Raw genomic sequence first — 20,073 nt, 5'->3', positions numbered from 1 at the left:
TGCCCAACGGTCAGAGCTATCCTCTTCTCACTCTCTACGTTCGCTCCCTCTTCCTGTTGACCAACCCCCACTCTTGATCTATCGGGTATCGCAATGCCGTTCTGAGTCAGCAGACTTTTCAAGAAAGCGACTTCAGAATACAGTGTTTTCGTCTCCTGCGACAATCGAGCTTCATTCGCGCGGAGCTGGACTACTTCACTCTCGAGGGAAGCTGTGTATGCTTCTTTGCGCTCGCGATGTGTTCTAATCCATATTCAGTAGAGCACCTGACGTATAAACACGGAATCGAAACGTACTTCTGCGCTCGTCGAACCTGTTCTCGCCGCCTTTGACCTGGATTACGCGTATCGCCATCGTCTGAATACAGCGAGATGCAAGCTTAGCGACCCGTACCTGGAGCTTCATAGGCCCTGATTGGACATACCGTCGGGAGAACTCTTGTCGCCTTTGAAAGGCTTGAAGGTGAACTTCATCACGTGCACAGCCTATGGTGCTCAGGTGTTCAGACGTGTTGTTCTGTCAGCCACCCGATAGGAAGACCGGAAATGGACCACTGTGCTTATGGTCCCAAAGTGCAGACGCCTGATAGGTAATCAGTCTCTCTCGGAAGAAAAGAGCGATCAAGGCGACGAAGTTGCGCGTGCTGCGCAGATGCCAAGTCTAGTGTTCCCATTATGCCGTATCCATCCCAAATGTCGCGCCAATGACAACGGCCCGGTTGACATGTCTGACGGGCGCAGTTGAGACACGGTGTCACAAGTCAGATTGCGCGCCCTGGCTCTGTCCTCAGCTGGGAATTTCAGGCTAGCCGTCTCTGGTAATTGCTTCAGAATCAAATTTACTCGTTCAGGCAATAGATCGACGAAGCGCTCGCTTGACACAGGCACCGTTTCGTATTTACCGCATACCCGATATGTGCCATCTCTTCGCGCTGCATTTTCCATGAAACCAAGCGACGGGTGGTGCGGAGAAACCTTGTAATGTTCAGCCTGAGGCTGTAGGAGTGGCTTGCTCCCCCGGTCGTCCTCTGAAATTATACGCCATTCCGGATTAGGGAATCTTGATCGAATAATCGCGGTCTCTTGGAACGCAATAGTATGAGGCTTTGGCTTAATCGCAGTTTCTATAAGAGAAGGGTGTGTATTTGACGATGGGGCATTCAACAGATCAGCTGGACTCTCTATCTTACCTTCTCCATACATTCGCTCTCAAGCTACCCATTTACACTTCGCCATTAATATCTGTTCTGTTTTTACACCGTACTCAACACCGCAAACATGTTCACAAAATCATTCCTTTTCGCTCTTCTTCCTTCAATGGCAGTAGCAGCACCACACCAACGACCCCGTCCAGGCGCACACCAGGGACAACAGCAAGGTGGCATGAGTTGCATGCAGCAGCAGAGTGCTGGAAAACCTGCTGTCGGCAAAGCCATCTACATGTTGACTAACGATGCCGAGAACGCTGTCGTTGCGCTGCCCATTGGAGCCGATGGTATGCTTTCGCAAGGCAAAGTTATGAAGACGGGTGGTGCGGGTTCTGTTGCTGTTGACGCTGATGGCAAGCCCGCGACGCCTGATGCATTGGTTGGCCAGTCGGCATTGACTGTCGTTGGAAACGTAAGTTTTACACATGGCCGGGAAATAAGAACAAGAATGTCGGACTGACGAGTTGCAGAACCTGTTTGCAGTGAACGCTGGCTCCAACACCCTTACCATGATGACTATATCATCCAACGATCCCACTTCACTCGCCTGCGCCGGCAAGCCTGTAGCCATACCTGGAGAATTCCCCAACACCGTCGCGGCATCTGCAAAGAATAAGCTCGCATGCGTTGGAACAACAGGTGCAGTAGCTGGAATCTCATGCGCACCTTTCTCCGAGCAAGGGCTTGGACAGATGGATGACCTCCGGCCCTTCGACCTCGGACAGACCACTCCCCCCGTTGGACCCCTAAACACCGTGTCCCAGGCGTTCTTTTCATCCGATGAGTCCGCTCTCTTCACGACCGTCAAGGGCGATCCAGCCGTGAACAACACAGGGTTCCTCTCTACCTACGCAGTGCAAGCTTCCAACGGCGCCGCCGCTCTCTCGAAGAAGGACGTTCGCAGCTCACCCGAAGGAACCGCCGTGCTCTTCGGCTCAGCTGTCATGCCCAATGATCCATCCTCCCTCTTCGTCACCGACGCGTCCTTTGGCGCTGCCGTCCTATCGGTAGACTCTCAAGGCCAAGCGACAGTCAAAGGCTCCCAGAAGATCGACGGTCAAGCAGCAACCTGCTGGGCCACGATTTCCGAGGCAACAAACAGCGCGTTCGTTACAGACGTCGGTGTCAATCGTGTCGTGGAGATGAGCCTAGATGACGCGAGCATCATCATGCAGCTCGATCTGTCTGCTAATGGCGATCCTGGTCTCATTGATCTCCGCGCTGCAGGCGATTTTGTCTATGCTTTGAGTCCTGGCAATGGAACCACCAACGCGGCGATTACAGTGCTCGATGTTTCCGGTGGTCAAGGGTCGATGAAGCAGGTGCAACATTTCGACTTGGGTGGCATGGCAGGGAAAACCGCCCAAGGCATGGCTGTGATGATGTGAGAGGTCTGCTGGTGTCTTTGTAGTATGTAATTTCTGCTTTTGTTAGTTTATATATGTATCTTACTCGATGTTACGTGCGCGCATTGCTATGCTGCCAGTACATTATGGAAGCCAATCATATGCCATAACACTACATAGTGTGTCATTGAAGTCTCTTTTAGTGTAACGTCCTGCACCATTTCAATGCACACAGGAGCGAGTTCTACAGTATTTCTACATTTTGTACATATCGTTCAATCGTAACGTTCGTGCACTCATCTGAGACCAACTGTGTGTAACCGGCGTATTTGTTTCCTCTTTTCTGGGTTTGAAGCGGGCGGAAAGAAATCGCCAGGAGTGGGACGTGGTCGGTGTGTCTGTTGCGCGGGTGTCGGCGGGCTGACAGTCTTGCTAGACTCGGTGAGCGAGTTGTTGACTGCCTGCGGCGACTCTTGTGTTCGATAATCAAGGTCCTCGGCATCCTCTTCCAGATCCTCGATATCTTGCTCCAGTTCTCTTAGTGCTTCATCGGCGGTCTTGTCCTTCCTTTGATGTGTCCTCAGCACTCCACCCCACAATGTTTCGAGGTCTGTCTCGGCTCTCTTCTCTTCTGTGAACATCTGCACAACTACATTGACGCCGGGCTTGATGTCCCTGAAACCGACAAACTGTTTTACATCGTCTCCGGGCATGTGCGTGTCATCGGGATGCGCTTCCAGTTTCCCAAGTGTGCAACAGATCCAGCCTGTGCGTATACCGTCGTCAATGTTGCCTTCGGGTGCGGAACCACCAACGTTTGCCAACATTCGCATGCGCTTGGCCTTCCGTCTTAGCTTGATCTTCAGCTCATTGCGACCCAGAAGACCGGCCGCATTCGCTTTCAGCCCGTGTTCGCGTCGAAGGTATCGGCAGAATCGGTCGGCTGCTACGTGGAGATGCTTTTCCGAGCGCGCTGTCGCGATGAGCATTATCAGCTTGGGGCCGAGCGCAGGCGGAGGGTCGAGATTTCGCAAGTCGAGCAATTGCAAGTCGTCGAGACCGGCCGTGATGGAGACATATTCGAGAAGGGTTGCCAGGAGCGGTGGCGGGTTCGGTGGGAGGTCTGGGATCTGGGCGGGGTTCAATGCGGGAGACGGAACCGATGCTTGTTGTCTGAGATACCACGGGATTGCATTGTCTTGTTGGGAAGGTGGCGTTGTAGATGGCGAGGCTTCGGTCGCGACTTCTGGCGCAGCTTCTTTCCAGCCCTCGGAGGGGTCTGTTGTGGCTTCCTGGGATACAGTATCCTCGTTAACAGGCTTGGAACTGTCGTCGAGGAAGGCGAACCCGGGATCGTCCGTTGAAGGATCGTTCTTGTCTACCCGCCGAAATGCGCTCGTACTGAAGGCGCATCTTGACACTGGCGAAGGCGCGGTGCGCAAAGGTGCGCCATTGGGTAGAGACACTGAGGTGGACTGGCGAACCTGGGTACTCCGACAGGCATTGCAGATGGACCTAGAAGAGACAGCCCTGGAGAAAGACATGGTGTGGGATAGAGCAGACACAAATGGTGGCATGGCGCTGCGCAGTTCGACTTTCTCGATGACATCGGTGTTTCGCAGCACCGACTGTGGATCCCTACTAGCGTCCTGTGAACTTCCCTATCACAGGTCTGGCCTTGTAGCACCAGCATTGTGATTACAGCACACTATGATACATATCGAGTATTCGTGGCATGAACCAGAGACGTCACTACCACAGAGTGAAAGTCTGCTCACTGTGTATCAGCCTATAGTCTCATACAATGTCCTGGGTAGTCGCTGGGTGATGCATCTGCCAAGAGAGCTAGTGGGGGCGAAAGAGGGCTTGCGGCGAACTTTTGAAAATCATCGGGCACGCGGGGCACCAATTTCAAAGCAGTCACTGCCTGTCCGACTCACACCGACCGCTACTTCTCTCCTTATATATCCTTCCCCTGGTCCTCTGATACCTAGAGGGACGCGCAATATCGAAACCACTCATATCCAAGCACCACCGCATACATGGAGGGCGTCATGATGGATGCTCAGCGCTCTTTCGCGCCTGAGCCCAAGAACTCGGCCACGATTCTCTGCGCAGACTGCGGCGCGCCTGTCGACGGCACACTCTCGGGCGCCTTTTGCTACGACTGCATCAAACTCAAGACGGACGTGACGGGCGGAATCCAGCGCGAGGCAATCCTGCTCATGTGCCGCGACTGCGACCGATGGCTCTCCCCACCCACCACCTGGGTCGTCGCTGCCCCCGAATCGCGCGAACTGCTCGCTCTCTGCCTGAAGAAACTGCGCGGACTGAACAAATTGCGAATCATTGATGCCGGCTTCATCTGGACGGAGCCCCACAGCAGGAGGATCAAGGTCAAGATTACCGTGCAGTCGGAGATCAACGAGGGCGCCATCATGCAGCAGAGCTTTGAGGTGGAATACACACAAAACTACAACCAGTGCCCAGACTGCGCAAAGAGCTACACCCACAACACATGGAGGGCCTGTGTGCAGATCCGCCAGAAGGTGCCACACAAGAGAACCTTCTTGTACTTGGAGCAGTTGATCCTCAAGCACGGAGCCCACAAGGACACCATCAACATCAAGGAAGTTCACGACGGTATCGACTTCTTTTTCTCCCAGCGGAATCATGCCGTAGGCTTCTGCGACTTCCTCAAGGCCGTCATCCCAGTCAACATCAAGCGCTCTGAGGAGCTCATCTCGCACGATATCCACACTTCGACCAAGAACTACAAGTTCTCCTTCTCCTGCGAAATCGTACCCATCTGCAAAGACGATCTTGTAGTCCTCCCTATTCCCCTCGCAAAGAAAATCGGCAACATCTCGCCCCTCACACTCTGCACCCGCATCGGCACCTCCATACAACTACTCGACCCTTCGACCCTCCAGACAGCCGATGTCGCCACCGACATCTATTGGCGCACACCTTTCCGACCCCTCGCAGACGTACAGGAACTGACCGAGTTCATTGTCCTGGACATCGAGCCTCTGGGCAAGTCAGTAGGCCGCCACTTCCTCGCCGAAGCCACCGTAGCCCGCTCCTCCGACATGGGCGTCAACGACACAACATACTACTGCCGCACACATCTTGGTGGTATCTTGCACGTTGGCGATTCGGTCATGGGTTACCTACTCAGCAACACCAACTTCAACAACGATCTCTTCGACGTTCTCGAAAACAACAACAAGTACGCGGCCGCTATTCCAGATGTCATGCTTGTCAAGAAGTACTACCAGCGCTCCAAGAAGAACAAGAACAAGCGCAACTGGCGCGTCAAGCGCATCAACAAGGATGAAGGCGAGATGCTGCCCCGTAAGCAAGATCAAGAGAAGATGGAGCGCGACTTCGAGATGTTCTTGCAGGACGTCGAGGAGGACCAAGACCTGCGCGCTACCATGGCGCTATACAAGGCGCAGCAGGAACAGAAGCAGCGAGACGCAGATGCCATGGAGACTGAGAGCAGTCTTGGTGACGATGAGGATGAAGGCCTACAGATTCCGATGGATCAACTGCTGGATGATTTCGAGGAAATGAAGATGCACGACTGAAGTTAAAAATGACGAGATCAATGTCGCATGAGTTATGGCGTTGTGGCTTACTGCATCTACGGGCGTTTGGCGGGTAAAAGGGACGGGAAGTACCAGGTTTATAGAATCGTCGATTTCATCCAATGTCGACTGGGCATCTTGTCCTTCAATCTTCAAATTGTTTTCACTATCTCACCATTTCGCTCGTGGCTGTGGCCGTGAAAGTCGTGACAATTCCACTGCTGCCGGTGAAAGCAGGAATTGAGATCGTTCGCTATCATGATTCTCGTGGCCTCACCGTGGCGACGTAGGTGCCGTATCGCTAGCTCAGTGCGGCTGGTAGTGATGGCGACGGTTTCACCAGCTTGCTTCAAGCCTCTCTGAAGGTTCATTCTCAGGCCTCACACAGCTCAACAGTTTACACGAGATCGGCACGGATAGGCCCGGTTCTGAACTTTGATCAGGGCTTGATAGTTCCCCTTGCCCACGCCCAGCACCTTCCGCGGGGATATCCTTGGTCACGTCAACGGATGTGTACTGCCTACTGCTGATGCTGCAGGCGATCCGGATCTGCAAGTGAAGGTTGCGCCATGTGTCATGCGCTACCAAGGACAGCGAAAGAGTTGGCGCGGCCGACTCAACAGCTAACCACCTGGGCACCTGCCTGGCGATATCGAGATTCTCCGTGAGCTCAAAATTTCAATGTCACAGTGTTCTACGAGTGTTCTCTGTCATCCTAATTTACAGTTCGTTGCGCAATTTACGAGTAGGCTTTACGGCTCTTGTGGTTACCGGTGCCTCGCGTGTCGCACCATCGCCGCCAGCTTATCCTGGCGACACGCAATCCTAGGTAGTTTAGGAAATAAGACTCGCTCCCGTCCGAACGGCTTCTCATCGCGCTCGAACGAGGTTGCGGGCTTTGCTCCACTGAGTCGTATAGGGTCAACTTTGGGTTTCCAGAAGTTTAAGTTTTGGCGGAGAAAGGGCCGCCTTCAATCATAGCCGCACGCGACTCAGCCGGCATCGCTAGCAAAGCCGGCTGAAAGACCAACATGCGCAAGGGCGTTTCTGCCACTTGTGAACATGGGGTAGAGCCTCTCTTAGGGACATGACCTGATGCGTAAGTCGCAATTCTTCAGTTCGCAGGTTGAGTAATCGATGCCTTTCGCACGCAGGCAGACTACGACATCTGTCACACAATTATCTTAACGAAGCTCAGCTGAGATACTTGCCCGCCATGGCCGACGAGTTTACTCGCATTGTCGAGGAGATGATGCTAACTCCCCCGAACCCAAATGCGCCCTTACCGTTGGCGAACAAGAAAAGCACGATGTTTGGTGTCTCGATACCATTCCACGTAGGTCCGTCTCGACAGTATAACGACCTGAAAGCTCACTGATATAGGTTTTATGCTGGATTGTCGTAGGCTTTCGTCTTCATACTCGCCTGCGAGTTGTTCGTGAACCTGGTCTCGATGACCTCTTCGTAGTCCTAGCGGCTGTGTTCAACTTGATATCTATCATAGCCTTCCTCCACGGTAGGCTTGCACGACTCTAAAATCGTGGTCGTTATACTGATTTCTCGCGCAGGCACCAATTATGGAATGGGTCACCATCTTATCTACACCTTACGAGAGTTGCAACCAACCATGATCTGGCTGTATATCACAAATGCCGCATATCATACGACCACTGTCTTCATCAAGATATCCCTACTCCTACAGTACCTGAGGCTGTTTCAGCAGGGAGCTCGCCGCATCATTTGCATCGTACTTCTCGCGTTGGTGATAGTATGGGGCCTGACTTTCTCATTCATGGCTTGGGTACCCTGCTTTCCAGTAAGGAACTTCTGGGATCGACAACCTGGCTCTAAATGCTACGGCTTCGGGTATCGCACTATCATGGAGGCGAAACTCACGATCCTCGCGTTTGCTGCGACGAACATGGCGTTCGACATTGCAATATTCCTCGTCCCGATCACGGAATACTTTAGGAAAGATCTCAGACGGAAACAGGTGCTTGCCATGACTGGACTGTTCGCTCTCGGTTCGATGTAAGTGCAGATTCTGAACACTCCAGCATCACCACTGACAGACGCAGTGTCGTACTCATGGCTATCCTCCGCCTTTGGAGCACCTTCAAAAACAGTCAAAGCATGACCCAAAGTTTCGATTTCACATGGTGGTACCCCGAAGTCCTCATCATCTCCTGCCTCGAAATCGACTTCGCGATAATGTGTGCGTCCATGCCTATATTCTGGCCCACCGTCATGGCTTCCTGGACCCAGATCTTTGTCACCAACGAGGTCCGCGTTACGCACCACGAACGTTTGCCCAACGATAGCCGCGATAACTTCGAGTTGGTCAGGAACACGTCGTTGAAGAGCACAGGGAGTGCGGAAGAATTGGCAAGGGTTACGAGCGAAGAGCAGGACACAGTGTATGGCGGATTTGACCCAGAGACGGGCAAGGATGGCAGATTTGCTGCTATGCGAGTAGAGGTACAACCACAGGCACAGAGAACGCGGAGACTCTGAACAGCATGTTTTCAAAAACTCCAGCTCATGACTTTGGCTTTGACTCTTACGTCCATACGTGTGGTGGCAGCCCGTTTGTTCCTTTATCCGACTCGCTCGACTTCTCGTCATTGAGCATGCCAGGTGTCGCTCGTAGCTGCATGGGCCCCTGCAAGAAAGATCATCGAGGCATAGCTCGACAAGCTGCAAGCCAAGCCCACTCCACACGACAATTGACCTCGGTTGCAATGGCTCGCCGCATCCTTCATCGACATCTTGCTTCCGTTCCTTCAGCAAAAAATCCTCAAATCAGCACGTCATGATGTTGCTACATCACCTTGCGCTGCTCATGTCTTTTACAGCGGCGCACAACCATCATCATGCGGAAACGGAAACACCTGCAGTCCGGACATTCTTCTACGTCGGAGGTGGCTATAGTGAAGATGGCAAGGGTGGTCATATATTCAAGGACCAAATGTATGTCGAAAAGTTAACGCCAGTGTCCACCAGACAACATGATACGGATCCCGTTGTTTTGATCCACGGACAAGCGCAGACGGGCACAAACTTTCTCGTGAAGCCAGACGGAGGGATATCATGGAGCTCTCGATTCCTTGAGGCTGGCCATACTGTCTACATCGTGGATCAAACCTTCCGCGGACGCTCCGCTTGGGCACCAACAGCTGGTGCTGATGCGCCGTCGACCTATTCTGCTGAGCTTATCCAAGAACGCTTCACTGCTCCACAGCAATATCGTCTCTGGCCCCAATCTACCCTTCACACTCAATGGCCAGGAACAGGCATCATGGGCGATCCTGTTTTCGACGCTTTCTATTCCTCCAACGTCCAGTTTATCTCGAATGCCACCTATCAACAAAGCACCATGCAAGCAGCAGGAGCACAGCTTTTGGACTCGATCGGCACTCCCGCGTGGTTGCTTGGCCACAGCCAAGGAGGTCTTCTGCCGTTGCTCATCGCTGATGCACGGCCCCATCTCACGAAGGGCCTCCTCTTGGTGGAGCCGACTGGTCCCCCCTTCCAGGAAGCAGTCTTTGGATCTGCACCAGCGAGGAAATGGGTAGGTTCACCAAACCTTCCGTCTCATTTTAAATGGCTGCTGACTTCAAAACCTACAGGGCTTGACGGACATACCGATGAATTATTCGCCTCCGGTCTCTGACCCCGCGATCGACTTAGTACAACAGGTTTATCAGCCTACCAACCTGACAAGTGACAATGCTACTGTTCCTTGCGTGTTGCAAGCAGCCGAGCCAGCCCCGAGACGACTTCCTAATCTTGCGCCGCTGCCCATTCTCACCGTTACGTCAGAAGCCAGCTACCACGCGCCGTACGACTACTGCACTGTCAACTTTCTCAAGCAAGCTGGCTGTTCCAAGGCTGAACATCTTGAGCTTGGAAAAGTCGGCATTCATGGTAATGGGCATATGATGTTTATGGAGAAGAACAGTGATGAGATATGGGAACGTATCCATGATTGGATGGGGGCTGCTAAGTAAATTCCTATCAAGATACTCAATCCTCAGTGCCAGCGTGTTGAGTTACAACTCCACAGTCTTTAAGCTACTCTTTCAGCTAGCCATCTACATAACCCGCCTACTTGTCCATGGTCTCACATCTCTCATCCATGTCAACATTCATGTCCGTTTTGCTGCGCTTGTTCCGGATATCCTTCCAGCCCATACCCAAGCTGGCAAGGGTAGCCAGACATGCTATGCCTACCAAGAAGTAAAAGACATCGCGCAGACCCTCCGAGTACGCTCTTAGCACGCCATCTAGTTCTCCAAGCGGGACGAGGGCTCGCACAGCACTGGCACTAGATCCAGCATCAATCGCCGCCTGGGGCGATATTGTAGGCGCGTAGCGTGTGATGGCGGAGCGGAGTGTCTGCGAGAAGATCGTGTTCGCGATGACGACAGCGATAGATGTACTGAGGTTCTGGAAAAAGACGACACTGGCCAACGCGACCGGGTATTGGGCCGGAGATACGGCGTTCTGCACTGCAATGATGGCCTGAGAGCGTCAATGATGCGACCCCGACCTGTGCAGGAGTTGGACTTACTATCTGCATGCCACATCCTCGGCCAGCGCCCAACAAAATCTGATAGCCGATCCAGACCGAGGCGCTCGTGGATGCTGTGAACGTTGACACTAGACCGTTGCCGATTGCGGTGATGATACCACCGACGAGCGCCCAGGGAAGATAGTAGCCCATGCGAGATACTATGAACAATAAGCTACCGAAAGCATGAGTTTGACAGTGTGGAGACATACTTGCAGCACCCGTAGCGATAACAACTAGAAGTTGGCTCAATATACTCGGCAGTACGTGTACACCACTGTCGGTCGGTCCATCGCCCTTCACGGCTTGGAAGTATGTCGGCATCCAAACACTCGCTGTCATCATACAAGTGATAATGCAGCTGGCATACACGCAACTCGTCCAGACGATTCGCTGTCCAAGCAGCTTACCCGGAAGCATAGCTTGGTCACCCATCCTTCTCTCCCAAAGTATGAAGAGGGTGGCGCATGCTGCTGCACCACAAAACAGTCCGATGATGACAGGGGAGCTCCAGGCGTAATTTCCACCACTTCCTAACTGGAGGGCAAGGAGCAGCATAACGGACGGAGGGACGAAGAGAGCAAAGCCGAGCAGATCGAGGTCGGGTATAATCTTGCGGACGAGAGACAGAGTTATGCGCGGCTTCGTCGTGCGTTCGGGAATGGGGACGAAAGCGATGATGGCGGCTGCCACTCCGCCGATGGGTAGGTTCATGTAAAAGCCTGCGTTCGCATCGCCGTCAGCTTCAGAAGACAAGAAAACAACGCAACAAGATACATTACGTACACCAACGCCAGACCGCATGCTCAGTCAGAGCACCTCCGATGAGTGGCCCTGCGACAATGCCCATTTGCGCAGCTATCATCTTGTCAGCATCCAAACATGCCGACTTCCATCGTACAGCATGCTTACTCCCAAGTACTACACCGGTGTACACTGTCGCATACTATTAGCGTGAACCTTCTGATATCTATGGAGCTAAGAACATACCTGGACTTTTCTCCATAGGCACGGCCCCTGCTAAGATCGTCATGGCACCGTTCACGATGCCAGACGCCCCTAAGCCGGCAACCACTCTTCCTGCGATGAGTACGACCGAGGAACTGGCGACGCCGCAAAGTAGGGAACCGAGTTCGAACAAAGATACGAATGTAAGGAACACGATCTTGGTATTGAAGTGTGTGTAGAGCTTGCCGGAAAGTGGTTGCAATGTTGCTCTGGTAGCGACATCAATAAGCAGTTCGACGTGGGCCACTCAGACTTGGAAGGGAAACAAAATGTTGGTTGAAGAAGACGACGTACGAAGCGAGCGTAAAAGCACCAATGTACCCTAATTACGGGTATACAAAGTCAGTATACGTCTCACATCGCGGTTTCGCAGTTACACTTACAGCCTACATCTGGAAGCGAGTGGAACTCGGATGTAATGCGTGGTATTGCCTAATACCGTTAGAATCGTCATACCAGCAACACAGGCGATACATACAGTACCCATGATGGAGGTGTCGAGGCAGACGAGAAATGTAACTAGCGTTAGGCTACCGAGAAGGGTGAAGAGTTTTGGACCATTGAGATATCGATCTGGCGGCGGCGTGTCGCGATAGCTGTCCATGTTGGCTGGCTGCTATGTAGGTATGTTCAGGTTCACGTAGAATTTGTCTAGGTTGTTGTAGGTTTCGAGCGAAATGTAGTAAATTGTTCGTGTGCAAAAGGCCAACGAGCGATAACGATATGCAGTGATCAGGTAAGAGCAGGTTTGAATGGCATATATAATAGGAAGTCGCATGTTGACCTGTGGCTTTGTCCATGGATCGGGTTTCGGGCGGGTTTGACCTGCATATCAGGCAGCCGCAGCCGGAAATTAGGTCAGATCCTCGCAAATCCGTCCCAAGCTTCTCGCAATGCCCTATTAATCATTTAGAGCCTATCTCAAGTGTAGCTTTGTGCCCTTCACCATCTGCGCAAACGTCTGTAAACTGATCCATTCAGACCCACTCACATGGCTCAAGGATTGAAAGCATTAGGCAACCAGAAGTCACTCGAAAAGTCCAGTGCCCCAAAATCACCAAAACCGCCATTCCATCCATCCGATGCATTGCCCATGTCGTCATCGTTCTCCGTCGTTGGAAGTTTCCAGTTTGGTGCCATAGCCCTTAGCGTTTCCGCAGCCGCAGCAAACAGAGTATCCTCGCCTGTCTTGGCCTTGAATTCCGTGTTAGCCTGCTCAGCAATCTCGGCGAACCTCTCTAGACATTGCACGATGTCGAAGCTTGATTGAACGATGGGTGGTATCCAGTCTGGGATTCCTTTGAGGCTGGCGAATCTGTACAAGGTCTTGATACAATACGAGAACACGAGCATTGATGGAGCCGTCAGACCTATGACTCCGCCATTCCAAGCGTGTTCTCGACAGGCTTTACTGGTCTCTAGGAGCTCCATAAAGTACTCGATGCGCCTGGGCTCGAACGCTAGATGCGACACTGACAACTCATCCGTAGGCTTTGTTAAGAGCGCAAGATCGTAGATGGCAACCTGGGCGGTTTGAGTGAGACCGATAATCAACCCTGGAGTAATTGAGCGCTGGAAGAGGTGACGGAATGATGATCTTACAGTGCTGTAGAATCTCAATAGGAAGTGAACTTTTGAAGTTATTGAGCGCCAATATTAGAGGGTCAATAGTCATCATAGCATGCCTTGCTGTATTGTGATCATCCGAAGCTCTTCGTGATACTTCGGCGGCGCTGACAACAATCTTTGCCAGACGCACAGCGGCGACCAGTGTGACGTCTCCTTCACATTCTTTGTTCTTACTGAGGTGATCGCATGCATCTTCGATCTGCGACGACCACAGCATCAGGTCATATTCGAAGATAACAGCAACACTTCTAGCGTCAGTTGGGCTACGATGAGTTCTCTCGCAAACTTACTTGGCGCATAATATGAAAACAGATAGAAATGCTCTACTGCCCTCGGTCTTCCGAACTTCCTTGTTATCAACACGAGGGCCTAGGCTTGGACATCCCGCGGGTTGCGTGGGCTTGTCGAGTCGGAGATCGCTAACCAGCGTTTTTGCAAGACCGCACATGGAGCCCAGGAACTGTTTCCCATGCGTGAAGTACGGTGACCTAACAGCATTAAAATTGGAAACACTATACATGATCTGCGTCCTTACCAAGCTATGCACATGATGACAGTCAAGAGCAAGTCAATGCTCCGTTCTCCCTGCACAATGATCCTGGAAGCTAATTGTTCTCGTAAGTGCTTGCTCAACTGGCTTTGCTTCGTTATTGCTTTGGTGAGTATTGTGCGGATAGCATGGCAAAATAGCGGGTATTTGAGGTAAAGCTCGTCTGTGGTAGTATTCTCCGACATAGGCATGAAGGGGAAATAGTACAGATAACTCGTCCGGAAATCGTGCACCTGACCGCTAGACAAGTAGTTGTCATTGTCAAAACCATCGGTCCCCTGGTGGGGAATTACGGAGGAGTCGGGTGTTAGCACGAGCTGATCATTGGGCGATATGGTGAGGGGCGCTGTGCGCTGTGTTCGAAGCAAAGAGACGACTTCATCGAGTTTGTCCTCCAATTTTGACCTCTTCGGCGCTTGGTTTGATCTGGGTGCCCTCCTGCGCACAGCTGATGAAGCTCTGCACTCTTTACCTAGGCGGTGACATCTTTGCGTTCAAGTTAGCCCGAGTGCGCGGAAGGTAGCGATTTGGGCCTACATCAACCTAAAAGCCTGCAAACTAGGTGACCTAACGTCGATGTAGGCTCCAGGGTGTTCGGCTTTTTCTTAGGTTGACGTGCATCCCCGAGTGTGATTGCTCCATAGTGAGCGTATTGATCAAAGGGATGGCGCACCTGTCGCAAACACCGCCGTCGCGTAACATACATCGGCATTTCGCTTTAACGCAGTTGCCACATGCCTGACCATATGGCGCAGGGGTCTTGCCTACTGCGTCCGTTTCCATGATAGGATTTCGTCTGTATTCCAGGTACTTAATATGTATGCGAAGAAGACGAGCATGATGGAGTTGGCCGTGCACGCGCAACGCGCAACGCGCGAAAGGACGGGATTCGGAGCGGAATGACCGAAATTAGGCAACCAAGTGGACCCGATGTCCCATTTCGTCGCCCCAACAAAGGGGACCGTTCGCCGTTACTACACGTCACAACGAAGGTGAGTAGGCATCTCTGACTCCAAATGCGAACTGGCTGGTTTCGCGAAGTAAAGAAATAATCATTTGAATAGGGTATGTGTCCGAACTCCAAATTTCCTAACGCCGCAGATCATCCCGCCCCTTACGTCTTCACCTTCGCCTTGCCCTTCCTTAGCCTGTCGAACTCTTGGATGAGTTCCACAGCTCTCAGGTCAGCCTCGGACTTCCGGCCCATCCACTCAGTCTCTCCCCGTTTTGCCGCCTTGATGCGCTTTCTCGTGCCGCCTTTCGCCAAGTACTTCATACTCTTCACGATGCCATCTCCAGGGTATGCTATAATCCCAAAGGTTGCTGCGCCAGTCTTCGTGATCAGTCCGGACATTCCCTTGCCGAAGCCCTTTGCATACCCGATCGCACCCTCTTTCTTCCCACCCTCATACGTCTGACGGAAGGGATCCGAGAGGCCGTCGGCAAAGCCATGGATGAAGGTCTTGCCACCGACTTGGAAGCCAGAAAGAGCGCCAGTGACCTCCCCATGGTCTTTGACTTCTTCACCATACAACCTTGGCACGTTGCGAAAACCTTCTGTGGCAGCGAGAGGGAGGTCGACGATGGTACCCTTATAGAATGCACCTACGAATCTACCAAAGCCTTTGGCAAAGCGACCTGCGGCAGCTGCGCCGCTTGAACCCGGCTTTCCTGAAGACGCTGAGGCTCCTGAGAATGTAGCAGGGTGTTTAGGCTCAACGAAGGGATCCACAACCATGCCCTTCACTGCCATACCCATGTCTCCGACGATGCCAACACACGCCGAAGTTGTACTTGTTATCGGGTCCCAGCGTTGATTGATGATGATGAAAGGATCGGTTTCGTGGTTTTCGAGATCGGTGGAATCGATGGAACCATTCTCGATGAGTATCTGTGCCGCTAATTTGGAAAGAAGAATGGATTCTTTCTTGACCTTCCACGATGCCACCTGTGTAGGTAGCAGTGCGCATCGCATAGTCTCGAGAGGCAGATTGGTGTGGAAAGATTGTACTGCTGCCTCGACGCCTCGCTCGTTCGCCATCTGCGAAGATAATCCCCGTGCGGCCTGCTTTGCCTCGCGCGTGAGACAGAAGTGGATAGCCGCTGTAAGGTTTTCGGCCGTCAGAAGTTTGTGGGGAATAGGTTGAGGACCGGCTCCCGCTGCTGCTATCATCTCTCCCCAGAACGGCTGGTCTCCAAAGAACGGAACGACAACAGTAGGACATGCATTACGTAGTCCGCACGCAGCTGTACCTGCACCGCCGTGATGTACCACCGCTGCAACATGCTGAAACAGCCATTCGTGTGGACAGTCGCCGATGAACAAAACGTCGTTGTTGTCGTTCGGTAAGTCGCCTCCAAGGTTACTCCATCCTCTAGAGATGATGGCCCGAATACCTAGGGCGCGCACGGTTTCCAGGATGCTTGATGTCACCTTTGCAGGATCGTCGAGGACGATGCTCCCGAAGCCGATGTAAACCGGCGGAAGTCCGTTTCTCAGGAACTGATCAATTTCCGGAGGCGGCGTGTACGGCGTTGGTTCGCGGAAGAAGAAACCACAGACATCGATATGCGCTCCCCAATCAGGTGGCTTCGGAACCAAAGCCGGAGACCAGCAGTACGTAAAAGGCACTTTGAGTGTAGAAGCAAGTACAGGTCCGACTGATAGCGGCACCTCTTCAAGGTCCAAGGAATGTCTGAACCCATTGATGACATCACCTAGACCCTGCCACGTTAGAAATTCGACGACGCCATACGATGCATAGTTGATGAGAGCGGTCGAGATTTCGTCGCTCTTGAAGTTCGCCAGCGGATGCGGAAAGGCTCGGGTGCTGCTCCAAGGCATGGTAAACATGAGATGGAGCGGAATGCCCAGAGCTTGGGCACAGTGTACATGCGCGAAACTAGGCGGGTTGGCGATGATTGCGTCTGCCACGAATGGCTGTTGAGTTTTGATGTCCGGTTCGATACATGACTGCCAGCAGCCATAGAGCATCTCGGCGATCATTTCCCTTTTCTTTTGGATATCGCCTTCGCGAAGACTCTTCATGGACGGTATCAACCCTGGGTTCTTGACCATGTAGGCCACTGCTGCATGTTAACGAGGTACGAAGGGACCTTTACAGCATAACATACTGAGCTCTTTAGGATCCCCGCCAATAGGATAAAACTCTAGATTTGACTCCTTTACGAAGCCTTCGAACGTGTTGTGTGTCGCTATGCGGACACGGTGGCCGTACTTCTGTAACTCTTGTCCGAGAGCAATGAATGGCTGTACATCGCCTCGACTTCCTACGACTTGAATGACGATATTCAGGCGGATACTCCATAGTCGGCTAACAGTAAATCTTCGGCTTAGTTCTGGTTCGTTCTTGTCATGCTTCGGTACGAGCTTCACGAGTGTTTTGGTCAGTCGCGAGTTCAAGTCAATGTCGATGCGACCGTCATCTGCTCCCAATCAGCATAGTTATGGGTGTTATGACGGGTTGCGCTTACTCGTCACTCCAGTATCTCCTGGTTGTGGTATTGAGCCCGTCAGCTCTTCCGCAGTATACGGCGGTGGTGCGCCGAGATGATATACGTCATCGTCGCGTTCAGAGTCCACTGGTATCGGCGCTTGGGTGCTATCTGGTCTTGCTTTCATGATGAGGGCAAGTCGGGTGAAGAAAAAAGTATTGCTTCTGAGCACCTCATTTCTGGCAGCCGGCGACTTTTATCATCACGGTTTTACTACGCAATACGCAGATTACGCAAATACGATATACGAAGACCCGTCTCCGGCTAGCGTGAGATCACGGATCTTCCCGCAAGTCTAGCCTGTTCCATAATTCTAGCGCTCCAAGACGCGTCACGCCGGGCTGAGCCCGGAATCGGCCTCACATGAGACCAAGAGAGAACTGGGAAAAACTACCTGTATTGTTTAGACAAGTAACGGGGTCCTATACAAAATGTAGCTCACATGCATAAAGCAGCACTTACACCAGCTCAATCAGATTCATCAGCCTCTGCATGCGCAATCGCCCACCACCCTCGAACGATGCTCTTCTCGGCTGCGACGCCCGTCAATGGCTTCCTACCCATCTCGAATTGATGGCGTTTGAGTTCGTTCACAACAAGCGCCAGCTTCGCCAGCCACATATCGGAAGGCTGACCCTCGAAGTGCGGACCAATAAATTCACATGCAAACTGTTGCGCAAGATCGAGCTTCTTTTCTTCAGGCCAGGGGTCCATTAAGCCATTGCGTGCAAGGCCTTGGGACACCAGCATCGTCAGTCCATGTAGCAATGGGAAGAGTCGAGCATTTTCCAAGTCGGCAGCTTCTTCTACATCTTCCCACTGAACCAATGGGTTGTTGACACCCAAGCAGCGGTTGGCTTCCCATAGTAGTATGTTGATCGCCAGGCTTGTCTTCCTCTCGATCGCGTTGTGGGCGTCCCAGAGTAGGAAACAGAATCGAATGAGCGGAAATGCCATGGGTTGAGGACTGGCACCGCGAGAAGCTGTAATCGCGTCATGAAACGGCGAAAAATAATCCCCGGCGCTTGCTGCATCTTGCAAAGCTTTCTGCAGGATGTCGTCTCCGTCGCTCGTGTAGCATTTCTTGAAGAAGTGTAGGGTGTCATGACGCTCGACATCAGGATCGGTGTTTGCGACGCTATCGCGTAGCTGTTCGACGAAGGCGTTGAGTTTGTCCCGGTGGTCCGGTATAGCAGAGCTAATGTCGCCGAGTATTGACAGCGCTCTCTGCTCGCTATCGAGGTTTGTGATCGGAACCTGACATTCTGGGCATTCGGCACCCTTGATTCCAATGCTGGGTATATCAGGCCAAGTGCTCTTCAAGTCGACGTCGCCACCGTTGAGAATGATCGAGAGACAACGGTAGCCAAATATATGCCCACAGGCTCGTAATGCGGCCGGCGCGTGATCTGGGCCGAAAGCTCTGTTACAAAGGAAGCACGTTGGTGATACCTGCAGGTATCTGCTAACGTTACCAGCCATGGCCGATTTCGATCTGCAGGTGAGTTGTGGCTGGCGGTCAGCGAGGGTAGAAAACGTGCTAAGAGAGATTCTTCGCGACTGGGTGTATCCATGCAACTTTGTGAATACCTGCCGCTTGATTTACTCTGTGAATGAGCAGTCACAATAACGCGTTGTGCCAAGTTGCGCAAACGATTCGACGAAGAATTCTGCTAACGATGCATTATCGATCACCCTGCGCATCTCGACAATGGCTATCTTCGGCTGGGTCTTGGAGCGCATGTCGGAGCATCGGGGAAACACGCAGGTGGCACCGATCTCAGCCAACGCCACCTGGGCAGTCTTGTCCTCGACTGCTGCGAAGCAATATTCGGAGGAGGACGACAATGAATTTGGCAAGGGAAGTATGCTCTCCAGCAGAGCTGCAAAACGATTCATTCACCGCGGTATAGCCGATGTTCAGGCGCGGAGAGTATACCTAGGTAACGCCGCACTGGCGTCGGAAGGAAATGCGCCTAGGAACGGGTGTTTCGACGATTGTCAGATACGGCCTTGGCGATCTTGGGCTTTCAGATGCCCCAGCATCTCGACTCGACACTAAATGCGCATCAGAAGGCCGAACGTTCTCTTTGCCTGAGCTTGCCTTTGTATTCATGGCGGACCTGACTGTGATCTTGTGGAGTCTGCTGCGGGCATAGCCCGAGACGTCAGTGGGTGAAGCATGCATTCGAACGACCCGTGGACTGCCCTGGAAAGAAACAGGTGTAGGCGGCAGTATGGGCTGAACGTGATTACTCTTCTTCGTTTGACGCGATATCTTGGGAGTTTCGACAGGCGTGTTCGCGAGGCTAGTCTCAATTCAGCCTAGATACAGCCAATTTGTTCCTTCCCGTCTTCACCCTAGCTTACAACGACTTTACCACCTCCTCATGTGTCAGGTACACTGTGGCGCCTCGAGAATTCTTCCGCCCACTCATCGATGCCTAGGTATCGATATCACTGCGACAATTACAGCCACCGCAGTCCTCTTTGTGACGAGCATGGCGATCTTCTGTTTCTCAAGTTTATCCCATTGGTGGTCTTTCTCTCCACAGCCAGCCAAGCATTCTGGACGATGCTGTCAAACGGTAGCGCCGACTTGTATATTGTTTCCTTCCTTCAGTTGGCTTCCAGGAACTCTTCCGAGGCTC

General features: G+C 52.5%; 9 protein-coding genes across 9 annotated transcripts; 4 read left to right on the top strand and 5 right to left on the bottom strand.

Moving 5' to 3' along the window:
* Positions 1-1,277: 1,277 nt before the first annotated feature.
* Positions 1,278-2,595, top strand: J4E78_000582 (uncharacterized protein; the record flags this gene model as incomplete). Its single annotated transcript, XM_049361244.1, has 2 exons — positions 1,278-1,619; positions 1,678-2,595. 2 exons carry the CDS (start codon positions 1,278-1,280, stop codon positions 2,593-2,595), a joined length of 1,260 nt encoding a protein of 419 aa, XP_049226527.1.
* A 254-nt stretch (positions 2,596-2,849) lies between these two features.
* On the bottom strand, positions 2,850-4,130 carry ATP25 (ATPase synthesis protein 25 mitochondrial; the record flags this gene model as incomplete). The annotated part of the gene is made up of 1 exon (XM_049361243.1): positions 2,850-4,130. One exon carries the CDS (start codon positions 4,128-4,130, stop codon positions 2,850-2,852), a length of 1,281 nt encoding a protein of 426 aa, XP_049226526.1.
* Positions 4,131-4,595: 465 nt separating this feature from the next.
* On the top strand, positions 4,596-6,146 carry NMD3 (ribosome-binding protein; the record flags this gene model as incomplete). The annotated part of the gene is made up of 1 exon (XM_049361242.1): positions 4,596-6,146. The coding sequence occupies one exon, from the start codon at positions 4,596-4,598 to the stop codon at positions 6,144-6,146; it is 1,551 nt and encodes a 516-aa protein (XP_049226525.1).
* Positions 6,147-7,362: 1,216 nt separating this feature from the next.
* J4E78_000579 (uncharacterized protein) lies at positions 7,363-8,660 on the top strand (the record flags this gene model as incomplete). The annotated part of the gene is made up of 4 exons (XM_049361241.1): positions 7,363-7,482; positions 7,530-7,662; positions 7,715-8,177; positions 8,225-8,660. 4 exons carry the CDS (start codon positions 7,363-7,365, stop codon positions 8,658-8,660), a joined length of 1,152 nt encoding a protein of 383 aa, XP_049226524.1.
* Positions 8,661-8,958: 298 nt separating this feature from the next.
* J4E78_000578 (uncharacterized protein) lies at positions 8,959-10,156 on the top strand (the record flags this gene model as incomplete). The annotated part of the gene is made up of 2 exons (XM_049361240.1): positions 8,959-9,717; positions 9,776-10,156. 2 exons carry the CDS (start codon positions 8,959-8,961, stop codon positions 10,154-10,156), a joined length of 1,140 nt encoding a protein of 379 aa, XP_049226523.1.
* A 97-nt stretch (positions 10,157-10,253) lies between these two features.
* Positions 10,254-12,214, bottom strand: J4E78_000577 (uncharacterized protein; the record flags this gene model as incomplete). Its single annotated transcript, XM_049361239.1, has 9 exons — positions 10,254-10,670; positions 10,720-10,880; positions 11,130-11,441; positions 11,506-11,577; positions 11,632-11,655; positions 11,710-11,936; positions 12,022-12,049; positions 12,111-12,159; positions 12,206-12,214. The coding sequence occupies 9 exons, from the start codon at positions 12,212-12,214 to the stop codon at positions 10,254-10,256; spliced, it is 1,299 nt and encodes a 432-aa protein (XP_049226522.1).
* A 509-nt stretch (positions 12,215-12,723) lies between these two features.
* Positions 12,724-13,876, bottom strand: J4E78_000576 (uncharacterized protein; the record flags this gene model as incomplete). Its single annotated transcript, XM_049361238.1, has 2 exons — positions 12,724-13,283; positions 13,684-13,876. The coding sequence occupies 2 exons, from the start codon at positions 13,874-13,876 to the stop codon at positions 12,724-12,726; spliced, it is 753 nt and encodes a 250-aa protein (XP_049226521.1).
* A 1,144-nt stretch (positions 13,877-15,020) lies between these two features.
* J4E78_000575 (uncharacterized protein) lies at positions 15,021-17,549 on the bottom strand (the record flags this gene model as incomplete). Its single annotated transcript, XM_049361237.1, has 3 exons — positions 15,021-16,993; positions 17,042-17,353; positions 17,402-17,549. 3 exons carry the CDS (start codon positions 17,547-17,549, stop codon positions 15,021-15,023), a joined length of 2,433 nt encoding a protein of 810 aa, XP_049226520.1.
* A 341-nt stretch (positions 17,550-17,890) lies between these two features.
* J4E78_000574 (uncharacterized protein) lies at positions 17,891-18,904 on the bottom strand (the record flags this gene model as incomplete). Its single annotated transcript, XM_049361236.1, has 1 exon — positions 17,891-18,904. One exon carries the CDS (start codon positions 18,902-18,904, stop codon positions 17,891-17,893), a length of 1,014 nt encoding a protein of 337 aa, XP_049226519.1.
* Between the last annotated feature and the right edge of the window lie 1,169 nt (positions 18,905-20,073).

Source organism: Alternaria triticimaculans, assembly GCF_023758025.1.
Source record: "Alternaria triticimaculans strain BMP 0046 chromosome Unknown scaffold_1, whole genome shotgun sequence".
NCBI lineage: Eukaryota > Fungi > Ascomycota > Dothideomycetes > Pleosporales > Pleosporaceae > Alternaria > Alternaria triticimaculans.
The sequence above is the reverse complement of the archived record's forward strand: the minus strand, read 5'-3'. Positions and strand labels throughout refer to the sequence as shown.